The sequence below is a fragment of the Euprymna scolopes genome, chromosome 22 (genome assembly GCF_053919585.1).
Source record: "Euprymna scolopes isolate OS-2025 chromosome 22, ASM5391958v1, whole genome shotgun sequence".
Taxonomy (NCBI): Eukaryota; Metazoa; Mollusca; class Cephalopoda; order Sepiida; family Sepiolidae; genus Euprymna; species Euprymna scolopes.
Window position 1 is genome coordinate 84,342,473 of NC_136503.1, and position 24,765 is coordinate 84,367,237.

The window sequence follows — 24,765 nt, forward strand, 5'->3', positions numbered from 1 at the left end:
CCTGAGGGAGTATCTATACACAGGTGATGTTACAGAGTCTTAGCTTTGTACGACAGCTAAGTCTCTCTCTCGGTTCAAAATGTTGAGATCCAGCAACAAGCAAGAGCAAGATAGCCAGCAACAAGTTAAACTGCAGACCAGCTTAATGCGGGTACTGGTCTCCCGCTTTATGGTTTTTTAAATCAGAGATTTGCTTCTCCTAGAAAGGTTGCCTTCACCACGGCTTATGGGAGCCCTCTCCACCCCAACACACAAACACACATGGTGCTAGTTGGCCGTTGACCCCGAAAAAGGGTTCATTCGCCCTTTGGAAGGTCTTGTTTTTAATCCTTCAGGGAGACTAGCCACCCTCCTCACCAAACAAGTCTGGTGGGGGAACCAGTTTAGTCGCCGGTGACCCAACCATGAGGCAGGTAGTACTGGGTTACATGGTACCAGTAGCATATGACATGACCTGACACACACACATATATATATATATATATATATATATATATATATATATATTCTGTAATTCCTTTTTTGCAGATATTTCTTGAGACTGATTTTTACATATAATTGCAAAAAACGTAAACTAAAGCGTGTAAATCCTATTTGAGTCACGTAAATTACGGACGGTAGATTCTTTTGGATTTTTTTTGAAAATCAGAAGTGATACTCTTATATGAATTTTTTTCTATATTTTTTTTGTTCATGATCTTATTCTCTAAATATGTTATATCCATCACCAACTGATACCGTCATTAATCATTATCCTCGAGTGGCCTTTAATCTTGATAAACGATGGCTCATTTTCTAATCAAATTTCCTTTTTGTCTTACATAAATGATTTAAATATTGGCTAAATTTGATGTCAGTCAGCTGAAATAGTGCAAACAAACGAGTCTCGTGTTTAATGTTAAACAACTCGTGTTTACTGAAATCATGTTTTAGTAAATAAAAAATGTGAAATGTTGAAGATGAAACTCGCTAGAATTATTGTCACGTGTAACGACTAAACAACACGGCATAAATTAATGATATATGAGAGAGAAAGGGGGGGATATCAATTTTAGCATAGATAGTATTGGAATATCTGTCGTACTTTTTTTTTTTTTTTTTTTACATAGGCATCACCACTTATCAAAGCCAAGAGGCCACTCAAGGATAAGGGTTAAAGAGTGTACAGTAGAAATTGGACAACATAGTAATCATTAGTAATGAATATCTGGTAAATTTGATAACTTATATGGAACGGCTCATCAAGAACTTATTTACGTTAGACTTGAACACAACCATATTGTAGTCAGCCGGAAAGCAGGAAAACGGAAGACAATTCCACAGGCGTGCAGTTCTAAGAAAGAAGCTTTGTTCATGGAATCTATGTTTAGGTTTAGGCACAGATAAAGAGTGGGGTGAATTATTGATAGTGTTTACAGTTAGACGAGTGTTTCTTGTGAAAGTTTGGCAAGGGGGGACCATAGATTGAAGCTCAGTCGAACACTTTCCATGAAAATAACGATACATCAGAGACAAACTCGCAACATCTCTTCTGTGAGATAGAGGTTGCAAGGAAGAGAAAAGGACATCTCCTACGAGGCTACAAAGTCTATTTTGAACTCTATCAAGGCAGGACAAGTCCTTTCTAGCAGCTCCTGCCCAGATGTGGCAACAGTATTCCATCCTTGGACGTACCTGGCTCTTATATAGATAGAGAATAGCACCAGCAGTGAGATATTTACCAGATCGATAGAAAGATCCCACCATTTTTCCAGCGGCCTTGGCAACAGATTTGATGTACGTGTTCCATTTAAGATCAGGAGTAATGGTCAAGCCCAGAAGCTTGTCAAAACTTGAGGCCTCCTGAAGATGTGAGCCATTCATTTCAATTGATGCCAGATGTAGATCAGAATGTTGATGATGTAAAGAGAGAAGCTTGGTTTTAGATGCATTAAAAGTAACCAGCCACTCCTTTCCCCATTGTACTACATGCTCAAGATCAGAGGAGAGAGAATTGGAGAGAACTTGGTCGTTTACTGTCTTAGATGTGCTACCATAAATGTAGTACTTCATTGTATTTGATAAGTTCTAACTAAAATCGAACGAATTAGAAGTAGCTGTTAACATTTTGTTATGTTTTGCTAATAGAACCTATGAAAGAAAGGGCAAATATAATGAAATTTAAACAAAAGTATGCGTTGCATATAAGGGACCTCATGTCGAATAGCGATTAAGTCAGCTAGTATAAAGTTTGACACTGAGTACATGTCATGATGACTCAAATCTGGGGTGAATCAAACATGGGTGACATAAAATTGAGCCAAAGGGCAGCAGGTCAAATGGCATAGACACAACAGGACACGAGAGGAAACTAAAATAATGTCACGTTTGTTGAGTTAAAAGAAAACAAAAGCTTTCAAATGAGAATGTCTTTGAAAGCCATGCAAAAGAAACCGCAAATAATTGGAGTCTGTTGATGGAAGTTGAACTAGGAACATTGAATAATGCGAGTCTGCCATGGGTTGCGAGAGAAAGTTTTCTTTCTACATTATTGATGAACTATCAATAATGTAGAAAGAAAACTTTGAATATCACTAAGAGTGAAATAACCCTTCAAAGATCCGTTTGCATGTCACCGGATGATTTAATTAAGACGTTAAATAATTAAGAGAATTTTAGTCTCTTTCTCTTGTGCAAATAAATTCTCTCCAAAAATAAAACCTTAGAAACTCTCAGGAACATCTCTATATTTCTTTCTGCATGAAAAGAAATTTTATTTATTTAGAATTTAGCTAAACTGATAAGACGAGGAAGATTAAGCGAGTCATGCACAGACACGAAATGACGGCAATGAAGATAAATGGCAAAATCATTAATGAAAATAAGATAATTCATGTTTTATATCTAGAACACTAGCATTAACGGGCAATATGAACTGGAGGACATTGTGAAGGCTGCTGTATAGAAAGTGCCTTCCCTCTATCATGCTACAAAACTACTTACACCGGAGATTATCCTGTACCTCTACAAGGCCACCATTCGCCCATGTTTGGAGTATTGTTGCCACATCTGGGCTTGTGCCTCTCCCTCTTGGATAGGGTCCAAAAAAAGTTTCGAATCTAATCCGTCCCACTTTGTCAACTAAGCTCCAATCCCTGTCCCATCGCCGCAATATCGTATCTCTGTGCCTGTTTTACAAATATTTGAACTGAATGCGCTCTGATGAACTCGTTGCACTTGTGCCCCTTTGACGTACATATCCCTGACAAACCCGCTTAGCAACAAAATCTCATCCATTCATTGTCAAGGTCGCTAAATGCCAGAAAGTTTCTAATAGTTTCTTACTTCGAACAGCTAGACTTTGGAATTCCCTTCCTGCTCTCTCTTTCCCTGGTTGAGCTGATATGCAGAAGTTTACATGTAATGTAAACCAACATCTTGTTAATCTTTCCTAGGCATGGTCCCAAATAGTAGCCCATTACGTCCAAGTGAGTTAACGTGAATAAAAAAGAAAAAGTATGGAGCGAAAGTTGCAGAAAAGAATTGGCAATAAAAGACTCACATATAAAGAACTTTTTAATGCAAATATAACATAAGGAAAAACGAAAATGCTGAAACCATTCATCGTTTTATTTGCTTGTTAGTTCTTCCCATCTGTCCTCAGTCTGTGAAGCAGATATCCTTCTAGACTAAGACAATCTTAATTTTGCCCCAATCCGCGATTTTCTTCAGGGAAGTGAGAGTTTCCTTACAATAAAAACTGGAAATAATCAATAACAGTAAGAAAATTAATTGTTAATAAATAAATCGAATAAGCAAAAACATTACCAAAGAAAATTAATTGTTAATAAATAAATCGAATAAGCAAAAACATTACCAAAGAAAATTAATTGTTAATAAATAAATCGAATAAGCAAAAACATTACCAAAGAAAATTAATTGTCTATAATATAAATCGAATAAGCAAAAACATTACCAAAGAAAATTAATTGTTAATAAATAAATCGAATAAGCAAAAACATTACCAAAGAAAATTAATTGTCTATAATATAAATCGAATAAGCAAAAACATTACCAAAGAAAATTAATTGTCTATAATATAAATCGAATAAGCAAAAACATTACCAAAGAAAATTAATTGTCTATAATATAAAGCCCAAAAATCTGCTTAAATGTTTGTATGTTTGTATGTCTGCCTAAAGCTTTCGACAGAGGCGACGGATTTTCACAAGATCAGTATCATTTTGAAGCTCGACACTTTGGACGACAAATATAAAAACATTAATTCATTCACCCACAACTGGGCACGTTTCTACAGGGAGGGATCGCTTTTTTCACCGATATTTTCGAAACACGTCCCCTCTTTTCGATTGACTAGCTTTAATTTAAACCTATGTCACATTTTTTTTCACATTCTTTTCTTTCTTCGAAGTACAGGTTCGAACCTGCCTGCCTACTACCACTTTTTTTTTTTTTTAGAAATTAAATAATCCCAAATATTTATTTAGAAGAAATCCTTCTCAAACAAGCCATTTTCTACAAATAATATAGTAAACAGCTATTTATATTTAGTAATATGGCATACAGCTATTTATATTTGGTAATATAGAATACAGCTATTTATATTTGGTAATATAGCATACAGCTATTTATATTTGGTAATATAGCATACAGCTATTTATATTTGGTAATATAGCATACAGCTATTTATATTTGGTAATATAGCATACAGCTATTTATATTTGGTAATATAGCATACAGCTATTTATATTTGGTAATATAGCATACAGCTATTTATATTTGGTAATGTAGTGTTCTATTCTCCAATGGATATCACAGTGTAGTATCTGCTCTGATGCTACACGACCTTTTCTGTCCTCAATAAGTGGAGGAGAAATCCTTCATAACTGAGGTAATTTTTTTTTTTTTTCCTATCCAGAGTGCCTCTTTTTGGAGGAGCTGGATTATCCCCACATTAAAAACCGACCTTGTGTCTAACTTTGCCCTCGTAGGGAGGCAAGTTAAAAAAAAATAACTAATGCAAACAAAGATTTATGTTTAATCATAGTAATTAATTTTATTTATTTATTAGAATGATTGCTTTATTGTGTTTTATACAGAATATATTTGAAGAAAATAATTTATCTGGTCGACAAAGAAATTCCACAATTTATTCTGCTGCAAGAACATGAATTTTAAGGTGTTTGTCTTATTTATTTTTTACTTGGAGGTCACCACTTATCAAGGCCCAGAGGCTACTCCAGGATAAGTGTTGATAAGTGAGGCAGATGGTCAAACAAGATGATCAGTAATGGAGGAACTTGGGTAAGGTTAATTATTTAAGAGGACGGCTCAACAAAAACTTTAGACTTAAAAACGACCATGTTATAGTCAGCTGGAAAGCAGTCTCATAGTATTCTGTTTCATAGATGGACAGTTTTAATAAAGAAACTCTTCTCTGGGAATTTTCGTTTAACTGTAGGCACATATATAGAAAGCGAGGAGAATTGTTGATGGTTGTTGTAGCTGGAGGGGCATTTGTTGCGAACAATTTACGGGGGTGGGGCATAATGGAAGCTCAGTCACAAAAACAATGACTTGAGTTTATTTAAAAAAATATATAAGAAAATACATCGTTAAAAACGAGTAATTAAAATATAAATGGAAAGAATCAACATCAAGAATGTACTTGCCTGTTATGGAAAATATGACCAACATTGATGTGTTTGTTTTGTATAAATTTTAAGTACCCGGAATTAAAGAATAGAAAATATATATGTGACATTTTAACAATCGGACTTCAATCAATAAATATTCCACAAGTTTTAGTTTCTTTTTGCCATTAAAATTTTTTTTTTATGGATACAAGATAGACGCAATTATCCCTTGAAAAATTCAAATTATATATATTTATATACAGCTTGTATCATCAGTTAGTTGAAAAATAACAAAAAAGCGTTCCATTGTAGGTTCTACTAGAGATAATATAAAGTATTTTATTTAAAAACTATACATGAGAATGGCCAGCAGCTACTGTAACTCTGCTCCCACAGAAATCTATACATCACTATCACCTTTTTTTGCCACTAAGCTAGACTACAGAATGTTCTGGAGACATCCCAGATCCAAGCATTGGCACCAGCTGGATTTTGTTATTACCCAGAGATCTATGTTGAACCATGTGCTCCTCACACGCAGTTATCACAGTGCCGACTGTGATGCTGATCACTCACTCACTCCCTAGTCAGCAAAAAGGTGCATCTTCATCGTAGACCGATCCATCACTTCAAGCAGAAGTGTCACCCTAGTGTTCATATATCAGGAGTGCTGATGCAAGAACCCCGGGTACGTTTCTCTAAGGCTATCGACAAGGCTCTGCATGATTGCCCCTAAGACTGCGTCCAGGCACAATGGGACTTCATCCGCAATACAGTGTAGAAAGCTGCCATTAACACCTTTTAGGAAAAGGTAAAGAAGACTGGTTCAAGGCTGGGATAGAGGAGATGAAACCTGCCATGACTGCAGAAGGAGCAGTTCCTCTGGAGTATAAGAGACAGCCCTGTGAGAAAACACTAACCATGTATAGAGAAGCTTGTAGCAATGCCAAAAGGATCTCTTGTAAGTGCGCCAATGACTACTGACATTCAGAAAGCTGTGAATAGTGTCAATACCAGAGCTGTGTATGATGGAATGAAGAAAGCCTTCAGTCCTAGTGTCTTGAAGATCACACCCATCAAGTCCACCTCAGCAGAGATCAAAGAATACAGTAAACAAATGGAAAGATAGGCTGAGCACTACCAAAAGCTGTACTCCATGGAAAATGTTGTCAGTGACAAAGCCATCGAGAACACAATGTCACTGCTCACCATAGACGAGCTCGACTCACCACCTATCATTAATGAATTGATGACTGCCATTGACTCACTCTCCTGTGGAAAGGCTTCAAGCAATGACAAAGATAGGGAAAGCAGGAAGGGAGAACTCATTGCTGGGTCACTTCCATGGGCTCCTGCTACAGTGCTGGGAAAAGGGTAGGATTCCCTAGAATATGCGGGACGCAAGGATAGTCACACTCTACAAGAATAAGGGTGACTATAGTGACTATCAACTATCATAGGATTTCCCTCCTTAGCTTGTGAGTAAAGCCTTTGCACAGGTGGCCTTCAACCCCTTCAATTGCTAGCTGACCGAATTTACCCAGAGTAACAGTGTGGGTTTTGGGTCAAACAGGCAACCATAGTTATGGTATTCTCAATCAAGTAACGACAAGAAAGGTGCTGTGAATGGAGATGTCCTTTGTATCCAGCCTTCGTCAACCTGATCAAGGCATTTGACTTGGTCAGTCAGATGTGTCTTTTCACCCTCCTTCTCAGGATTGGACCCCCCCCTCCCTCAAACTCTTGAGAATGATCATATCATTCCACGATGGCACGATGGGTACCGTCTGAAATGATGGATCATCCTCGGACCCCTTACCAATCAAGAGTGGCATGAAGCAAGGATGCATCTTGATACCTATGCTCTTTGGTATCTTCTCCTTGCTACTGCGCTATGCATTTCATGAGTCAAATAAGACCTTTCACCACACTAGGAGCGATAGAAACCTATTTAACCTTTCACGTTCCATAGTTTTTTGCTTATTCTATTTATTTATTAGCAAGTGCTCATTAAAGAGATGCTCTTTGCAGATAATACAGCTCTCACTGCTCAATGATGAAAACCTTCAACAACTCATCTTCCACTTTGAGAATGCATGCACAGAGTTCACACTCATAATCAGTGTGAAGAAACCCAACATCATGGGCCAAGGTGTCAACACCAACCCTACAATCACTATCAGTGACCACACTCTGGAAGTGGTAGACAAGTTCCCCTACCTCGGCTCCACCATCTCCAGTATCTGAACACAGAGCTCAACATGAAGATAAACAAAGCAGTGATTGCCATCGCCTAACACAAAGATGAGGGTGTATCGTCGGGTTATGGTAGGGAGTCCTGGACTTTGTACTCACACCAAGAATGAAGACTGAATGCTTTCTACATGCACAAACTCAGACGTCTCTTAGGCATCATCTTTTTTTTTTTTTTTAATTTATTTAAAAAAAATTTTTTTTTACATTTTCACCCCAAACAAGGCATATTGCCACTTTGATGTATGGGGCTACTATCAGGGACCTAAGTTGCAGGGGTACTGTGTAGGGAGTTGGGCAGAAAGATGTCAGTTCATGTTACACTTGAACTTCTGCATGTCAGTACAGTTGAGGAAGAAGGGACTCAGAAAGGAATTCCAAAGTCTAGCGGTCCTGGGGAAAAAACTACTGGGGTAGAATGCTCTCTTACATCTAAGGATCTCTACTGTGAAGGGGTGGGATTTAGCTGCTTGTCGGGGGTATTTACGTCGAGGGGGTAAAAGTGCTTGCAGTTCGTCAGAGCATTCACCAGTAAAGTACTTGTAGAACAGGCAGAGGGAAGCAACATCTGGCAGGATTGAGTCACAAACACTGATGTTTTGTCCATGCCAAGCATGTTTGCCATTCTCATTTAGTGACACCTGCACTAGCTCAGTTATGTGTGCAAAATGGAAGACGGTCACATCCCAAAATATATCCTATATGGCAAGCTTGTCTTGGAATATGACCAACCAGACAATCAAGTCTGCACTTTAAGTACACCTACAGAGATCTGAAGACTTGTGGCATTCAACTACAAAACTTTGAGTCAGAGATATCAGATCGCATAACTGTTAGATATTGGCAGGCAACGCCAGGAAGAAAAACATTTGATGGGTTGCACACACACAAATGGATTCAAATGTGAAGAATTCATATTTTCAACATTGTCTAACAGAATGGATAATTTGACCCAAAAATATCTGAGCAAATATCGGTCAAACGGTTGAGACAATAGACAATGGAAATATTAAAAATTCCAATGCAAAGAATGTCTTTATAAATAAAATCGTCACAGAGAAAGAGAGAGGGAGAGAGAGAGAGAGAGAGAAGCTGCAGCACATGTCACCATTTTCTTCACTCGCCAACCGTCTAACCATGCAACCCCCTGCTCCTTTCAGTGAACATCAAATAAAAGAATAACAAATTGTCACAGAAAAACTGATTGTTGGAGTGAAATAAACACAAAATGTATTTTTGTAGATCAACTGTGTTGTGATTTTTACTTCACTGCCAGTGGTTTTTATTCCACTGTGTGTGTATATATATTTTGTGCCAGTGACAAAAGTACATGCAAACATTATATAGACTGGACAAATGCATTTTAAACAACCAGCCATGGCGATTATGTAATATAGCCTGGCAAGAAAAAGTCAAGGACAGCATCATATAAGTAGAAAAGAATAGAGAAAGACAATGGGGAGAAAAGAGACTTAAGGCGAGTGAGGATACATTCTATCACTGCTTCCTCCCCACCATCCTTATCCTTGCGGCCCTGTCGGTGGGGCATTAGAATACGCCGACTGCCCTCCTGCAGAGGGTAAAAGTCCCTCAATGGGGGTCCTGGATATGACCTTAAATTATATCCAGTGGTGAGGCCCCAGCTTGTGGGCTTTGGGGAGTGTGGAGCCACCCTTTAATTACCATTGCTCCCAGGTCCACTCTGACCCAGAGTGGTAGTACCTGTTAGGGCCCCAACTATGGGTTAAATAGAAACCGACGTGAAAACAACAAATATATTCTATTAAAAAATTTTGTATGCGGTGGGAGATATATATATATATATATATAATAAATGAACCTTAAAAATATTTTTTTTTAATAATAAAACAAACCTATTAGAATAGAAAAAGCACTATCTAGTTAAGAGGACCAATTTATAGAATAAATTGAAAAGGTAAGTAATAAAGTTACAAAGAAACTTTACTATATGATCAGGTCAATAAGAGTGAAAATAAGAAAGAGAGAGAGAGAGAGAGAGAGAGAGAGAGAGAGAGAGACCTCGTTAGGCCATGGCATTTTGAAGCTAAATGCTTTTCATAAAAAGAGGAGAAAAGCCAGCATTATACAAAGATAAGGGTAAAAAGTAGTTATGGGAGGATTAATTGGAACAATCGAAACTTTTTTTGGATATTGGAATAGGCACTGGAAAAATTGGAGCCTAATTTCCGATTCCAAAATGATCTTTTAACTTTTCCTTGATGAAGTAAAATGAACACAAATTTATTATTTATCAAAAGTCGTTCATTTGCAACATGAGATTCAGGACCAGGAATGGGTTATCAATCTTGTATTGTTGTTTCACATACATGGTTGGAAACTATATTGAGATAAACTTTGTTTATACATTTGGGAGTGTTATAGTGATTAAATAATTTGTTCTTACTCTTCAAGCATGTATTCCAGGTTATTATGAGAGAGTAGAAATCCTGATGTCCTTTAGAAAAGGTATAAAGAAAAAGATAAACATCGGAGTGAGATTATTAGTACATTTTATTAATGGAAAGTCATTTACGGGAAGTCCCAAATCGAAAGTCTGGAGTAAAATGTCTGTCATATATATATATATATATATATATATATATATATATATATATATATATAACATCCCCCCCTCACAAGCTCTTTGATGTTGAGATACAAGTTCGTTTAGCTTGTGAAATCTTGTATCCATCTTGGTTGACGTATTAGTCATCTTGATCTTGATCGAGCTCCTAATTTTAGAGTTGCTGACTCTGTTGCTCCTGATCTTGGTTGATGAACTTGCTTGGGTACACTGAATATTGTGTCCAGGTAAGATTGTGCTGCTGGTATCTTTTAACAAGGTATCAGCATTAGATGTCTGTGGTTTGTCCCACTCCTAGATTTAATTAATGATTTTCAGAATCTAATTTATTTCTTTTATTGGCACAATAGCCCTTTGTAAATCTTTTAGCATATGTTCAAAAGATTTAAAATCCTCTGGACAAGATTTTTCAATTTCGTTAACAATGTCTGGACATCGTCATTGGCTTCTTCTAAAATAATAAATGTTTGTGGTACTTTTTGGCTTAAGACACAAGTGAAAACTATAGATAAAAATCTTTAGAAGTTTTCCAATTAAAAAGAAAATTATATCTACATTTAAACTTAGACGCCTTCTCCCAAAGAAGAATGAGATTCGAGCATTTATTACTGTAACTAACAAAACAACACAAAAAAGAGATGAAAAACAAACAAATGTTACCAAAGGCAAGACTGTTATTCTTATCTGGATAAACTTATTTGTGTTTAAGCTTATTTTAAAGTATGTTTTTAGTTCAAAACAAACTTAGTGTCCACTCTGTTGAGTTAGAATTAAAAATAATGGCTGCCCATAAACTTTTCACAAGGACTCTTGATAACAGCTCAAAATCAAAAATAAACAAAAGCCTGATAAAAACACATCAAATAAATGTCAACAATCGAGCGAAAATGTTATGTTCTAAATGTATTTTGTTTTGATTTTTGAGCGGTTAGATAAGGTCTGAAGTTAGAATGGGCCGGAAATGATAATCATTTCACGTTTATATGCGAAACTGCTTTCCTACTCGAAATTCTAAAATAATTGTTTCTTTTTATCTGCCATGTAATCATCTAAAAAAAAGTAGAATCTCATTTTGGTAGAGTCATTTATCTAAAGGTGTTAATCTATTATTATTATTATTATTATTATTACTTTTATTATTATTATTATTATTGCTACTATTATTACTTTTATTATTATTATTATCATTTTTTTTTCTTTACACTAACGCAAATCAATCTAACCAACAAAATCTTTATAACTGCAAGAAAAAAATATATCAACGTTTCTTCATAGTATGAAGGTAGAGAATAGTTAACAGCCATCACAATATTAAGAATGGTTTTTTAAATATTATTATGTAGATATTCATTCTTGATATGGGACTGCCTTTGTTAACTATTCTGTTCCTAAACTATTTTCTTATTTTGCATACCAATCATTGATTATTTTTAATCGTTTATGAAAATAACCTTGTCTCAAAATTTTCAATCAATTACAAGGAAAACTTTAGAAAGATCTACTCTTGTAATATACGACCTCCCTCCCAAGTGTATTTTTACGTTTTGCAAAATATATGTGGACATTACAAGGAGGTCGAGGATGGGGGGGGGGGTTACAGCCAGTTAAACATTTTTAAAAAGCATCGAATCTTTAATTAAAGGTTAAGAAATATTAAAAGAATCGGAAACAGAAATGAAAAACAGACTCGGTAATTGTATCTGAATCGGAAAAAAAATGTTGGAATCATCCCATCACTAGTAAAAAGATAACACCGTCTTAAAACCATTTACATTAGAAATGAAAAAAAAAAGAAAACCCCACATTGGGGGGATGATATAATAAGGATTAAGGAAAAGCGTGAAAATAAAAACCAAAAGGTATAAGAAGTGGAAGAAAATAAAGTGGAACTAGAAAAAATACATAATAAATAGAAGATAAAGAAATATATGTAATAAAAAATAAAAAAGATAAACATCTAAGCGAGGGCAAAAAATAAAAATAAAAAAGCCGATGGTTTATATGTAATCCAGCTCAAATCCTTGGAAGATTAATCCGAGTAAGATGACAGTGCTGCGATGTAAAACATCTTGAAAATTAATATCCGGTATATAATTTGAAGGTTAAATAATCCTCAAAAGAGTTTTTAATATCTGTGTTCAATGTGAAAAAGCGCCAAAAAATTAAGTCCACTTTTGGGTTTTTGGTTAAAGAAATCCTCACAAAAATATCATGTTGGTATTTGGTCTGAATAAGTTGTATGTGCATGCATATCAAAGTCTTTAAATGCGAAGTAAAACTCTAAGAATAGTGCACAATGCCGATGTTGGGATAATCTACTTAGAGAAATGCTTATAAGGGCTAATTTTTATAATACTCTCTACAATTTGTCATTATGTTTTTCCATTTTGTAATTTGTATTTGATATATAAAAAAATTATTGTAAGCCTTCGTTTAAATAATATACCTACTTTCCTCATATTGCCATCATAACCATTTTTCAGAGTTGATTATATTTGCCTCTTTTTAAACAACAACCTTGATTTGTTGTATGATATTTTGGTTTTCTCAATTTGGTGTTAATCATACATTTAACATTTTTTTAATGTCCTGATGCTAGGTATGGGCAAAAATGGGCGGGCAAAAATAGGGGGACCTAGTTTTGAAAGCCGATTTATCATAATTTTTTTGTAGGTTGTAACGGACCAGAGTATAATACCCTAGCTCGCCACAAGAAAATAATGAAACGAATGGAATTGAAGGAAACAAAAGACTCAAGTGATGGATAAGATAAACGTGTTGTTTATTTACTGTTGAAGGAATGAACGTTTTAGTCATAACATGTGTTCATGTCCGCGTGTGTGCAACCAATGTTCATTGCGGGACTGGTGTTGTAGAAAGAATAGGAAATGTGTGTTCATCTCAAGTTCGGGTCACTATCGTTTGTTCGCACATGGGAAGAGAAATGAGTGTTGTAGTGAAAATGAGTATGATAGCCCAGCGCGTAGACAAAGTAGAGGATAGAGAGTTGACGTCAGTTAGCAATCAGCTACGCGAAGGTGTTCTCAGGGACCAGTAGTAGATAGAGAAAGAGTGTAGGTACTGTCTGTTGGCTCGTGCCCCATACATAGTCGCAGGGGACGTGAACGTGCGCGAGCGTGCGCCTCCCGAAAGGGAGGCGGCTGGTTAGCCCAACCTCTCTGGTCGAGAGCTGGTCCTAAAAGGAAGAAACCGGTTATTGCTCTTTTGTTTTATACTCGTTTCCAGAGTGTCTTTTGTGCATGTGTATTTCCTTAGAAAGCGGAAGTGACGTCGTCCATGTGTGTGTTCGTGTATGCGTGTGTGAGTACATATGTGTGCGTTAGCGTGTGTGTATATATACGTGAATGTGAGTGTATGTACGCGAACGTGAATATATGTACGTGTGTGGACGTGGGGGCATATGTTTGTGTGCGCGTATGTATATGACATAGCTTGAAATGTGAATGTGTGTTTTTGTGCGAGACTAGAAAAGGTTCGCACAAGGTTTCCGACTACTTTTTGATTGTATTTGAAAGATTAGAGACGAAAGTTAATTTACTAAAGGAAAACAATATTTGTACACGTGAAAAAAGTCATGAAAAATGTTTTCACAGTGAGCTAACCAATTCAGCTAAATTTTGAAGCTAAATAAATTCATTGTAAAAATCTTTTAAAAAGATAAATATTAGTTTTCTGGGTCTATTTCAAAGATAATTAATAAAGTAAATCCTAAGATATTGAATTAAATATAAAAAAAACACCTTGTTTGTGCAAAAATAACTTAATTAGTCGTCAAAAAGCAGTAATTTACTGTTCACCAAAAACGCAACAAACTAAAATTTTGTAAACACGATTATAAAGGAAGCCCAAAATTTCAGCCAATCAAAACATTGTTTCAAAATTAAGTCGTGATAGTAAAAGGAGGTAAGGGTGTCAGATTTCTTCTTTTTTATTCCCCCCCCCCAAACGTGCATCCATACATTCCTATTCTGAACGTTTGTATCAATTTTTATCATTTTTAATCATTTTTTATGTTCCAGTTTTTTAATTAATATTTTTTTTAATTATTATTTGAGATTATATAAAAATTATGTTACGCCGAAAGTTTCACATTCTTGCAAGCAAGGAAATTATAAAAATCTTGCATATAAAAATTATGCAAAATCTGTAAGTTAAAGAAAAAAGTAGAAATATTTTTGCTATTATAATTTTTTTTTGTGTGAAACTATTAAATAAACAATGCTTAATTCAATGGTAATACCGATAGTTTGAGAAATTCATTTTTCTTCGAGTTATATCGAATTCATTAATACAGACTTTAGAGGCTTTTTTCATAATGTTCCTGTAAAAATTATTTTATTTTTTTTAGTTTTACAAATTACAATGCTTTATTTATATAAAAAAAAAGCAAAAATAAATTCTTGCATTTTTTATTTACTACTGAAAACCATAACTTTAGTAAAGGTATTTTTTGTTTAAACAAAATAATACATTTCCACTCAGATTAAAATAAAAATAATTAGTTCATTATATTCCGCGATCATTATTTGATAAATACTGAAAATTTCATTAAAATTGGTTAATTTCCTGATGTTTTGGTGAATTTTTAAGTAAAGGGAGGGGTCAAAAGGTTTATACATTTTGAGCATCGGCATTCATTTTGCCCGTACTTACCTGATGCTGATGATGAGTCTTTATTCAAATAAAACTTTTTTGTATCGTCTCAGAAACGACCGTACAATTATTGGTTGTTGATGTTCAGTTTTTGTTAACTAAAACAAATGACTTTTCCATAAATCATTTTATCATGCGTTCATATATATATATATATATATATATATATATATATATATATATATATATATATATATATATATCTGTGCACTATTTTTGGATTTTGATGCTAATGTAATATATTTTACTGAACTCTTTAAATAAAAATTAAAAATGGTTGCAAAGATTTTAAAACACAAAAATAGGCAGGTAGGTAGAAAAGTAAGATTTATTGCCTTTGGTAGCAGTTATTTATTAACTATTTATTATTATTATTATTATTATTATTATTATTTCACCCTTTTTCTCCTGTTGATTATTCTATACACTTGCCTATTGCTCTTTATTATAGAGTCGAAGATTGTGTTTGGCCATTAACATTCAATTTCACCCCCACTCCCACCTCTTTAACAAATTGTTTCGGAAAATAGAGAAAAATGTAATAAGAATGTTTTGCGCTTCTTAGACAAGAATTTAAATGTAGGAAAAACTTGTTACATTCTGGGCAATCCACCAGTTCGGTATTTATTTGGAATTGGAAGTCTGCAAGTAGTACATTACAACGCGAAACATATTTTTAGGAATGCAAAAAACATTTGGTCATCTTCCCATTATTGAAGAATCATCATCATCATCATTAATATTATTACTTTGGTTTGTTTTTACGCCATATAAACCTTTTTGAAATTATTTCACATTGAAATTTAAAACAATGAATCAATAAGAACCTGCCCCGTTGGGTCACAACCACTACCACTGTTTCACTTTGATGACATACGGGAATTCATAAACTATGAATTCACCCAATATAAAAAAATAAAGAAAATAAAGAAAAATCTGTATGATGTGCATACCCGTGGTGAAACGAAAATATCATATTCCAAAAATTATGTAAATTCATCACAGTTTTATTTTTAAATAAGAAAATCAAATTTTGTGAGTATCTGGTAAGTAACTATCTCGCCTACAATTTTGAAAATAATTTCAAGAAACAAAGTAAGATAACTCAACCATAATTCATACTTAGTAGATTTATCTTGTAATAAATACCCATTAATCACTTAAAGATGGTTTTCTAAAACTATTTGACCAAGTTATGTGATTTTTGGAATATGATATTTTCATTTTATCACGCATATATATCATACAGATTTTTCTTTATTCTTGTTTATTATAATATAGGGGGAATTCTTGCATGATTACAAATCAAAAGTTTTTTTTACTTCTATATTATTAGGATGGATAAGTCAAAATATGATTCTAATCTAATTTACATACGTGAGGAGTCCTAGAGTGGATGAAACGCGGAATATTCAGTGTAGCTTAATCGCCATATATATTTTATAAATTACTAACTAGCTCTACCTACATATTGAGCACTTTTGAAATAAATACTTAAAGTTTACGCATAAATCTATACTTTCATATATTAATTTTATGTGAGTAAATTAAGTAGTTATATATATATATATATATAATTTTCTTATCATGTTGTTCTAGCTGGGGATCCCAAATTTTTCCGATTGCGATTTACGAAACAGACCATTGCCGAACATTCATTTAGTACTAACATTAAATAAAACAGGCCTGTTGTGAGGAAGGTGGGCTCTCTCTACCGTGCTAGAAAGTTACTTACACCTGAAAGTATTCTGTACCTCTAAAAGGCCATCATTCACTCATGTATCGATTATTGTTGTCACATTTGGGCTGGTGCATTTGCTTCTAGTCTCTCTTACTAAGACAGGATTCCAAAGACAGTTGCCAACCTGATAGGTCCCGCACTGTCAGCTAGGCTTCAACCTCTGTCCTATCGACGAAATGTTGCATCCCTCTGCCTGTTTTACAAGTATTTTAATGATGGATGATCTGACGAACTACAAGCCCTTATTCGACGTAAATACCCCCGACAATCAGCAAAATCCCACCCCTACATAGTAGAGATCCCTAGAGGTAGAAAGCCTTCTACTCTAATAGTTTCTTCCCCAGAGCTGCTAAACTTTGGAACTTCCTTCAGGAAGTCCCTGCTTTCCCAACTGTACTGACATGCAGAAGTTCAAATATAATATGAACAGACATCTTGCTGCTAAACTCCCTTCATAGTATCCCTCGTGCAACATGTCCTCGATAGTAGCCCCCTAAACCAAAGTGGCACTGTGCCTTGTTTGGGGTGAAAATGGAATATATAAAAAAAACAAAACAAACAAAAAAAAACATTTTTCATTTTCCTCTGACTCAAGTTTTAAAATAAATCAATTGCCACTTACTTCGTGTTAATTTTTTTTTTTTCGGCCAAGTTTCTTTAAACTTTCTTTTTTTTTGGGGGGGGGTATTATTTTTATTTATTTTTTACTCTAACCAACCTTAATCCTAATCTAACCCAACCTGGTTTTGCATCCGCATGCTTTAGTGTCGTCTGAAATTTTATTTTTGTTTATTTCTTTTTTGGCCACTTTCAAACCGTAAACTACTTCGGCCATTTCCGGTTTGTTCCCTTAATCGCAATAGGCAACATGACAATATCGATATGGGTCCCGTCCTGTAGAGGCCACAAATTAAAATATCTCAACATTGCTAAAAAGCAAATAAATAAGTAAAATATAAGTTTTTTAATTTTAATTAAATTGATGCTAATTGACAACTTTATTACAAAAACGTATTTATTTGAAATAACTGAAATATCAACTATATATAAACCCACAAATTTAAATAACAACATCAACAACAATGATAAACGCCTCTTTTTAAATCACTAAAATATTCATTCATTCAATGATTCCATTCATAAAACGAAGTGGAAAACAGGAAAAATTCTATCGTTTTATGAATGATTTAACCATGCGTACACGGAAATAAATTACTGAGATACATACCTGCCTGTTGACATATTCTTTAATAAGTTATTGAATGGCGATTTGTTGCTGCCTCGATCAGCTCGAAGGTCTTGCTTCATGTGTTTAGCGGCCAGCCCTGATAAGGCCACCATTTCTGCGAAATCGTGTCTGGAATTATACAAGTGGAAGGGAGGTGACTCTCGCAGAGCTTCTAGCGAAGTTCTTTTGTACTTCGCGATGATGATGTGTTTTTGGTAGTTTGAAAGCAACCAGTGCAAAGAAAGAAGAAAGGAAGAGAAACGCTGCTGGGATATTTATTGCCAAACAGAGCGATCAGTTTTTCCAATAAGCGCACAAGAAGCAATAATCCCGACTCAGAAATAACGGCGAGGTTCTTACGAATACAGTAATTCGTTTTGAAATACTATTTCACGTTGACTGTGTGTTGCGGTGTCCGTTGTGTTGTTGCTACCGATTTACGCATTGCGGAAGGCCCCGTGTCTGTCCTCGTCGGAATAGATAATGTGCCATGAATCAATGTTTAACTGAATTTTATGACACGCGTTTCATTTTTAGTTAAAGGTGCAGAATAGTTAACAGTAGAGAAATTGTAAAAGAAAAGAAAAAAGAAGAAAAAAGAAGGAATTTTTATAAATCGCAGTATAATTTAATTATCTACCGACCTGTATACTTTTAACGTGCTACAACTGTTTTTAAGTTTGATTTTTTTTTTTCAAAATTTAGATGCTTAGTTATACACTCATGCTATCGTACTATTTTTAAAATAATATTTTCAAGTTAAATTCAAGTTTTACGATATCTTTTTTTTACTTAATTGTTACGTGCAAATACAGAATAATTACAAAATATCCCTCTCCCCATGCTAAGAATGTTTTTCTAAATAATAATGTTATTATTTCATCACGGTAACATAAGTGCATAAATTTTATTTCGTTTAAAGCGGTCTTTATGAAAACTTTATACACACGCGCGCGCACACACACGCACGCGCGTACACACACACACACACACACACACACACACACACCTGTTGCTTAACTGTTGCAAAAAAATAATTTAAAAAATGACTTACTCTACCACTAACTCTAAGTCTGAGTGGCAAGCAACCACTTAGGGTTAGTGATAGTTATTTTTTTGTTACTAATACAGTTAATCAACAGACCGTCTTTGTTTCTCATTAGTTTTAAGAATAGATTTTAAAAAATTGGAATAAAACAATTTAAAAACAGTTTCAACAAGTTAAAAGTATACAGGTTGGTATATAATTCAATTCTACAGCGTTTGGTATAAGTTATTTGTTGTTGCTGTTGTTTGTTTACGATGTCTTTTTGTTAACTATTATGCACTTTTTACACATCTGTATGGCAAACAGAACTTCAAAATAAAGGATGCATATTCTTTAAGAATTTCCTGAAAAGTTACAAATGTCAATTATTTGGACGAGTATCGAAGTGCAATATCTGTTTAATCGGTGAAGATAGAGAATAATTAACAACGCCTTCCCCTTCCCCCATCCTCATGTTAAGAATGGATTTCTAAAAAATGTCATTATTTAGAAACCTCTTTTTAACATTAGAAAGGCGAAAGCTTCTTTACCCGTTCTGTATATTCACAGTTTAATGTAAGGAGGCCACCCTTCTCAGCTTTACTTTCTCCTTTCCGGGATTGAAAGGTGCTGTTTTTATTTTCTATTTTAATACCCGATTGAGAAAGGTATGAAACCATGTACAAGTACTCTCCATCTCTTTCGATAATCATTCGAAATGACTTTTTGTTATTGCAACAGCTGCTCACCATTGATTTCTCACTGCCAATGGTCATTGGTCTTTTCTGTGATTTTTTCCTTCTCACGATTCCAGTTAGTTCTCTTCCTCCTCTGTCTTTTCATTCTCCTTGGCACTTCATGATTATTTTGTGTGGTATCAGCCATGGGTGATGCCATTTTTTTGGTGGGGGGGGGGTACAGTTTATAAGATTTCTTGCAGTTTCAGTTCCTTCTGTGTAAACTCCTTGGCTTAATGTCCACAGTGAACATGAGTTGGAACAGATGCATCGTGGGCATTGCGAAGGCTGCTGCGAAGAAGGTGGGTTACTTATGCTGTACCTTTGCAAGGCCACCATTCGCACATGCATGGAGTATTGTTGCCACATTTGGGCTGGTGCATCTGCTTCTAGTCTCTCAAGCTTACACAGGGCTCCAAAGGCATTTGCCTACCTAATAGGTCTTGCACTGTCAGCTAGGCTTCAACCTCTGTCCTATCGACGAAATGTTGCATCCCTCTGCCTGTTTTACAAGTATTTTAATGGTAGGTGCTCCAACGAACTTTAAACCCTTGTACGCCCTCGACATAAATACCCTTAACAGCAAAATCCCACCCCTACACAGACACCAGAAAGCCTTCTACTTCTTCTCTAGAACTACTAGACTTTGGAATTCCTTTCAGTGCTCCTGCTTCCCTGACTGTACTGACATGCAGAAGTTTAATGTAAACAGACATCTTGCTGTTCAACTCCCTACATAGTATCCCTGCAAATTATGTCCTGGATAGTAGCCCTCTATATCAAAGTGGCACTGTGCCTTGTTTGGGGTGAAAATGTAATTTTAAAAACAATGTGTTTATTTTAATTCGGTTACAATTGTGTGGCTTATTAGTGTTCATAGTGTTGTATGTGGGTTGTTTTTGTTTTTTTCTATGCGCTGATGAAGCCCAAGTTGTGCAAATCATAATTTGATGAACAGTTACATTCTTATATGCTAACATTGGGGACTGAAACAATTGTATGCAATGTTGTGACCAATAAAAGAAAACTTTCCAAAAATGAGTAAATACTTGTGTGTTCTCATCATTACTGCCCATAGTATAGTCTCAGTCTTCCCTTTGATTCCAATTTCTTCTGGCCTTTTTTCATGTTTATTTTTCTTTTGGGGATTATTCCTAGTGCTCCTACTATTATTGACATTAGCTTTCTTCATGTTCCATATTTTGTTTTAATTCTCTGACAACTACTGTGTTTCATTTTTAGTCTATTTGAGCTTTACTCTATGGCCTGCTGGGACAGAAAAATCTACAATTTGGCAATAGTTTATCATCATGTCCGGTCTCTTTGCTTGGTTGAGTTTATCTGTTTATACTTCCATGTCCGAGAGGAATTTCTGATTTTCGTTTTCCAGTACTCTCTCCAATTTTTGTTTGTACCATTTGTTTGCATGGGGTTAATCCTTTCAGTTGTTACAACCTCTTTTGAAAGAGAGAGAGGGTAGTGTAGTACGTGTTTTATTATCATGAGACCATCTTTATAGGGACTACTTTCTTCTTCTTTTTTTTGGGGGGGGGGCTGTAGTGTGGTATGTTTTGCTGTCATGTTACCACGTCCGCAATCATTATTTTCTCCATTTATGGTAGATCCTCCTAGGTATTATCTCCTTTTTTTATTCTATTGTCGTGAGACCATCTTACCAAGCTGTACTCTCTCTTTTGGAACAGAGTGTAGTATATGTTTGTTGGTTCATCATGATGCCATCCTTTCAAGAATTACCACCTTTTGTGTGTGTGTGTGGGGGGTGGGGGTGGGGGAGGTAATGTAGTATATATATATATATATTTTTTTTACAAAGGAGTCACCACTTAACAAGGCCAGAGGCCACTCGAGGATAAGGATTAAAGAGTGTGTAGTGGTCAAAAGGACAATATCATAGTAATCGTTAGAAGTGTAAATTTGGTAAATGGGATTACTTAAGAGGAACGGCTCATTAAGAACTTGTTTACATTGGACTTGAAGATGGCCATATTGTAGCCAGCTAGAAAGCAGGTAAATGGAAGAGAGTTCCACAGGTGTGCAGTTCTAAGAAAGAAGCTTTGTTCATGGAATCTACGTTTAGGTTTAGGCACAGATAAAGAGTGACGGAAATTTTCAGTCGTCATGAAACATACCTCCCAGGCATTACCTCCTATTTTCAGTATAGCATGTATTCGTTCCTTATGATATCATCCTCCCAGGACAACCTATTTTTTTTTTTTTGAAGAGGAGGGGTGGTGCAGAATTTATTCATTTTCTCATTTTTGTTGTAAGGAGGAGTAGCTTAGTATCTATTTTGTTGTCATATCATCTCCCCAGGCATTAACTCCTTCTTTTGAGGAGGTTAGGATTTCTTTGTTCATCATGATAAATAAAGAGATAATTCATGGAATGAATGCTGAGTATTTTATTGAAATTGGATAACACTTTATTATTTGGTGATTGAAAAATGAACGTATTGGTTGGTTTACAATAAGTAAAGTTGGAAGAGAATCATAATGGAGTGGGAGGGGGATAAGGAGCTTTTACCATGGGCACTGTGGACAAATGCCTCTGTCCCATTACCACAATGTCATATCTCTGTGCCTGCAAGTACTTTAATTGAATGTGCTCTCACAAACTCATAGCCCTTGTACCTCTTCGACTTACATACCACAGACTCACTTGACAAGGAGCAAGATTCCACCCCTTCACTGTTGAAGTCCCTAGATGCTGGAAACCCTTCTACTCTAATAGTTTCTTCTCCTGGACTGCTAAACTTTGGAATTCCCTCCCTGTTTCCTGCTTCTCTGACTGTTCTAACCTTCAGAAGTTTAAATGTAATGTGAACAGACATCTCACTGATCATCACTTCACAGTCTCCTGTTAGGCATAATCCCAAATAGTAGTATTTCAAGTAGCAATATGCCTTGTGTTGGGTGAAAAAATTTTTTTTTAAATATAAGAATAAATAATCTACAACATTTGTTCACAAAGTCTGATTACAAAAAAATCAAGATTAATGATTGTTGGCAAATTAAAGGTCTGGTCCACCCCTACTCCCAAGTCTTAAAATAATTAAGAGAACCACATTCAAGCGAACACTTGAATTTGAGCCATGAATCAATTGGAAATATTCTTAACAGTGAATAATGAAGGAAGACACCATAGGATCAAAGTTGAATTTCAATTGTTGCCAGATCAATATTATTGGCAACAGTTTGGAAAATTATCATCATATTTGCTTTAACAGCCATTTACATGTTGCCATATATTGGACAAGTTTTTGAAATTGATTTCCAAACTAATCTATCTCTGGCAAGGTCTTTATTTATCCTTCTTTTTCTCAAATCCATCCTTATCACTTCCTCTAATGTTTTCCTTGGCCTTCCTCTGTGGACTGACCCTGCTAGCTCAACTGTTCTATATCTGCTCATCCAAGAAATCTCACCTATTCTTTCAATGTGACCATACTATCAAAACCTCTTATTTTGCACACATCTCTTTAGACTGTCCAGATTTAGTCTTCCCTTGAGATCATCAGATCTAAGTCTGTCTTTAATCTTGTGTAACACATGCATTGTATCATTCTATCATTTTTCTTCATGCAACACATATCCTCAACTCTCATTAACCAAGTGTCAATTCCTTACATCATAACACAGTATGCAAATGTTCAATAAACTTTTATCTGGATTGATAGTCGTGATACTTTGCTGGTTATTAATGGCAAAAGTTCCCTAAACTTACTTCATCCAGCTAACACACTAGCATCTGCTCCACCCCACGCTTCAATGCATAACAACATTTCTGAACAACCTTAATAACTCTCCTATCCACATTGAGTTTGCATTCATCTCTCCTGTATTGGCGTAATGGATAGAGTACTTTGTGGGATTCAATTGTAAAATTCAATTGTAAAAGTTGCTCTTCTGAAGGTTGATGGTTCAATCTTCAGTTTGGGCAATACTCAGAATACAATTGCAAATTACTTAGGATTTCTACCTGGTCATGGCTAACAGAATGAGAGCATGCTACTCCCATGGATTCAATAAAGAGTTCCATCTGAAATTCTGTGCAGATTTCAGAGTTCAACAGAAAGATTCTCGAGTTCAGCAAGATACACCTTAAGAAGATCGGTGGTTAGAACAGTTGGGAAAATAACAGTCAAGATGAGAACAGTAGTTTGAATAATCCAAATAACAAATTTCTGAACAACCTTAAGTACTTGTCCATAGACATATATTTTCCCTTTATCTGAATTCATCTCTGTTGTCTTACACAAACTAGTTGTTCTCTTTCAACCTACTTGTAATTCCACTACATTGTGTATCCAATATTTTCAAGTATCACAAAAAAAAAAAAATTGAGTCGCATCCAACTCCCTTATCACAAATTCAGTATAGAAATTTTCTTCTTTTTGATGCATTACCAACACTGCAATCATTAATCAACACTTTTGTCTTGGTAACATTCACTTTCAGACCTTTACTTTTCATTGGATTCCTCTAAGTTTTGATCTTAACAAGTAAACTTTCTATTGTTTCACAGACGAATAATAAAATTCTCAGAACAATGTCTCCAAGACACAGATGAAAAGCAATGGGTTCAATACAAATCTCTGATGTACTTACAGTTTAACATTAAAGCTTTCACTAAATGTGTTTATTTTCAGACAATTCGGTGTATTGCTGTACTTCTAGTTTCTGCAATGCCTATCAACATCTCTTGGTACTCTGTCAAAAGCTTTCACCAGATCCACAAAAGCAAAATATGGATTTTTATTAAGGAATTTCACTTGCATTTGACTCAGGATAAATATTGCACCAGTGATACTTTTCTTACACATAGAACCAAATTGCGTTTCATC

The 24,765-nt window shown here is 35.1% G+C and overlaps 1 protein-coding gene across 1 annotated transcript in view; it reads right to left on the reverse strand.

The window, feature by feature from the left end:
* LOC145243529 (protein usf-like) overlaps nt 1-18,634 on the reverse strand; it is a 54,553-nt gene extending 35,919 nt beyond the window's left edge. The window contains exon 1 of the mRNA XM_080106497.1: nt 18,138-18,634. Within this exon, the coding sequence (XP_079962623.1) occupies nt 18,138-18,250 (113 nt within the window). The 5' untranslated portion in view covers nt 18,251-18,634. The remainder of the gene's footprint in view (nt 1-18,137) is intronic.
* Nucleotides 18,635-24,765: the final 6,131 nt, after the last annotated feature.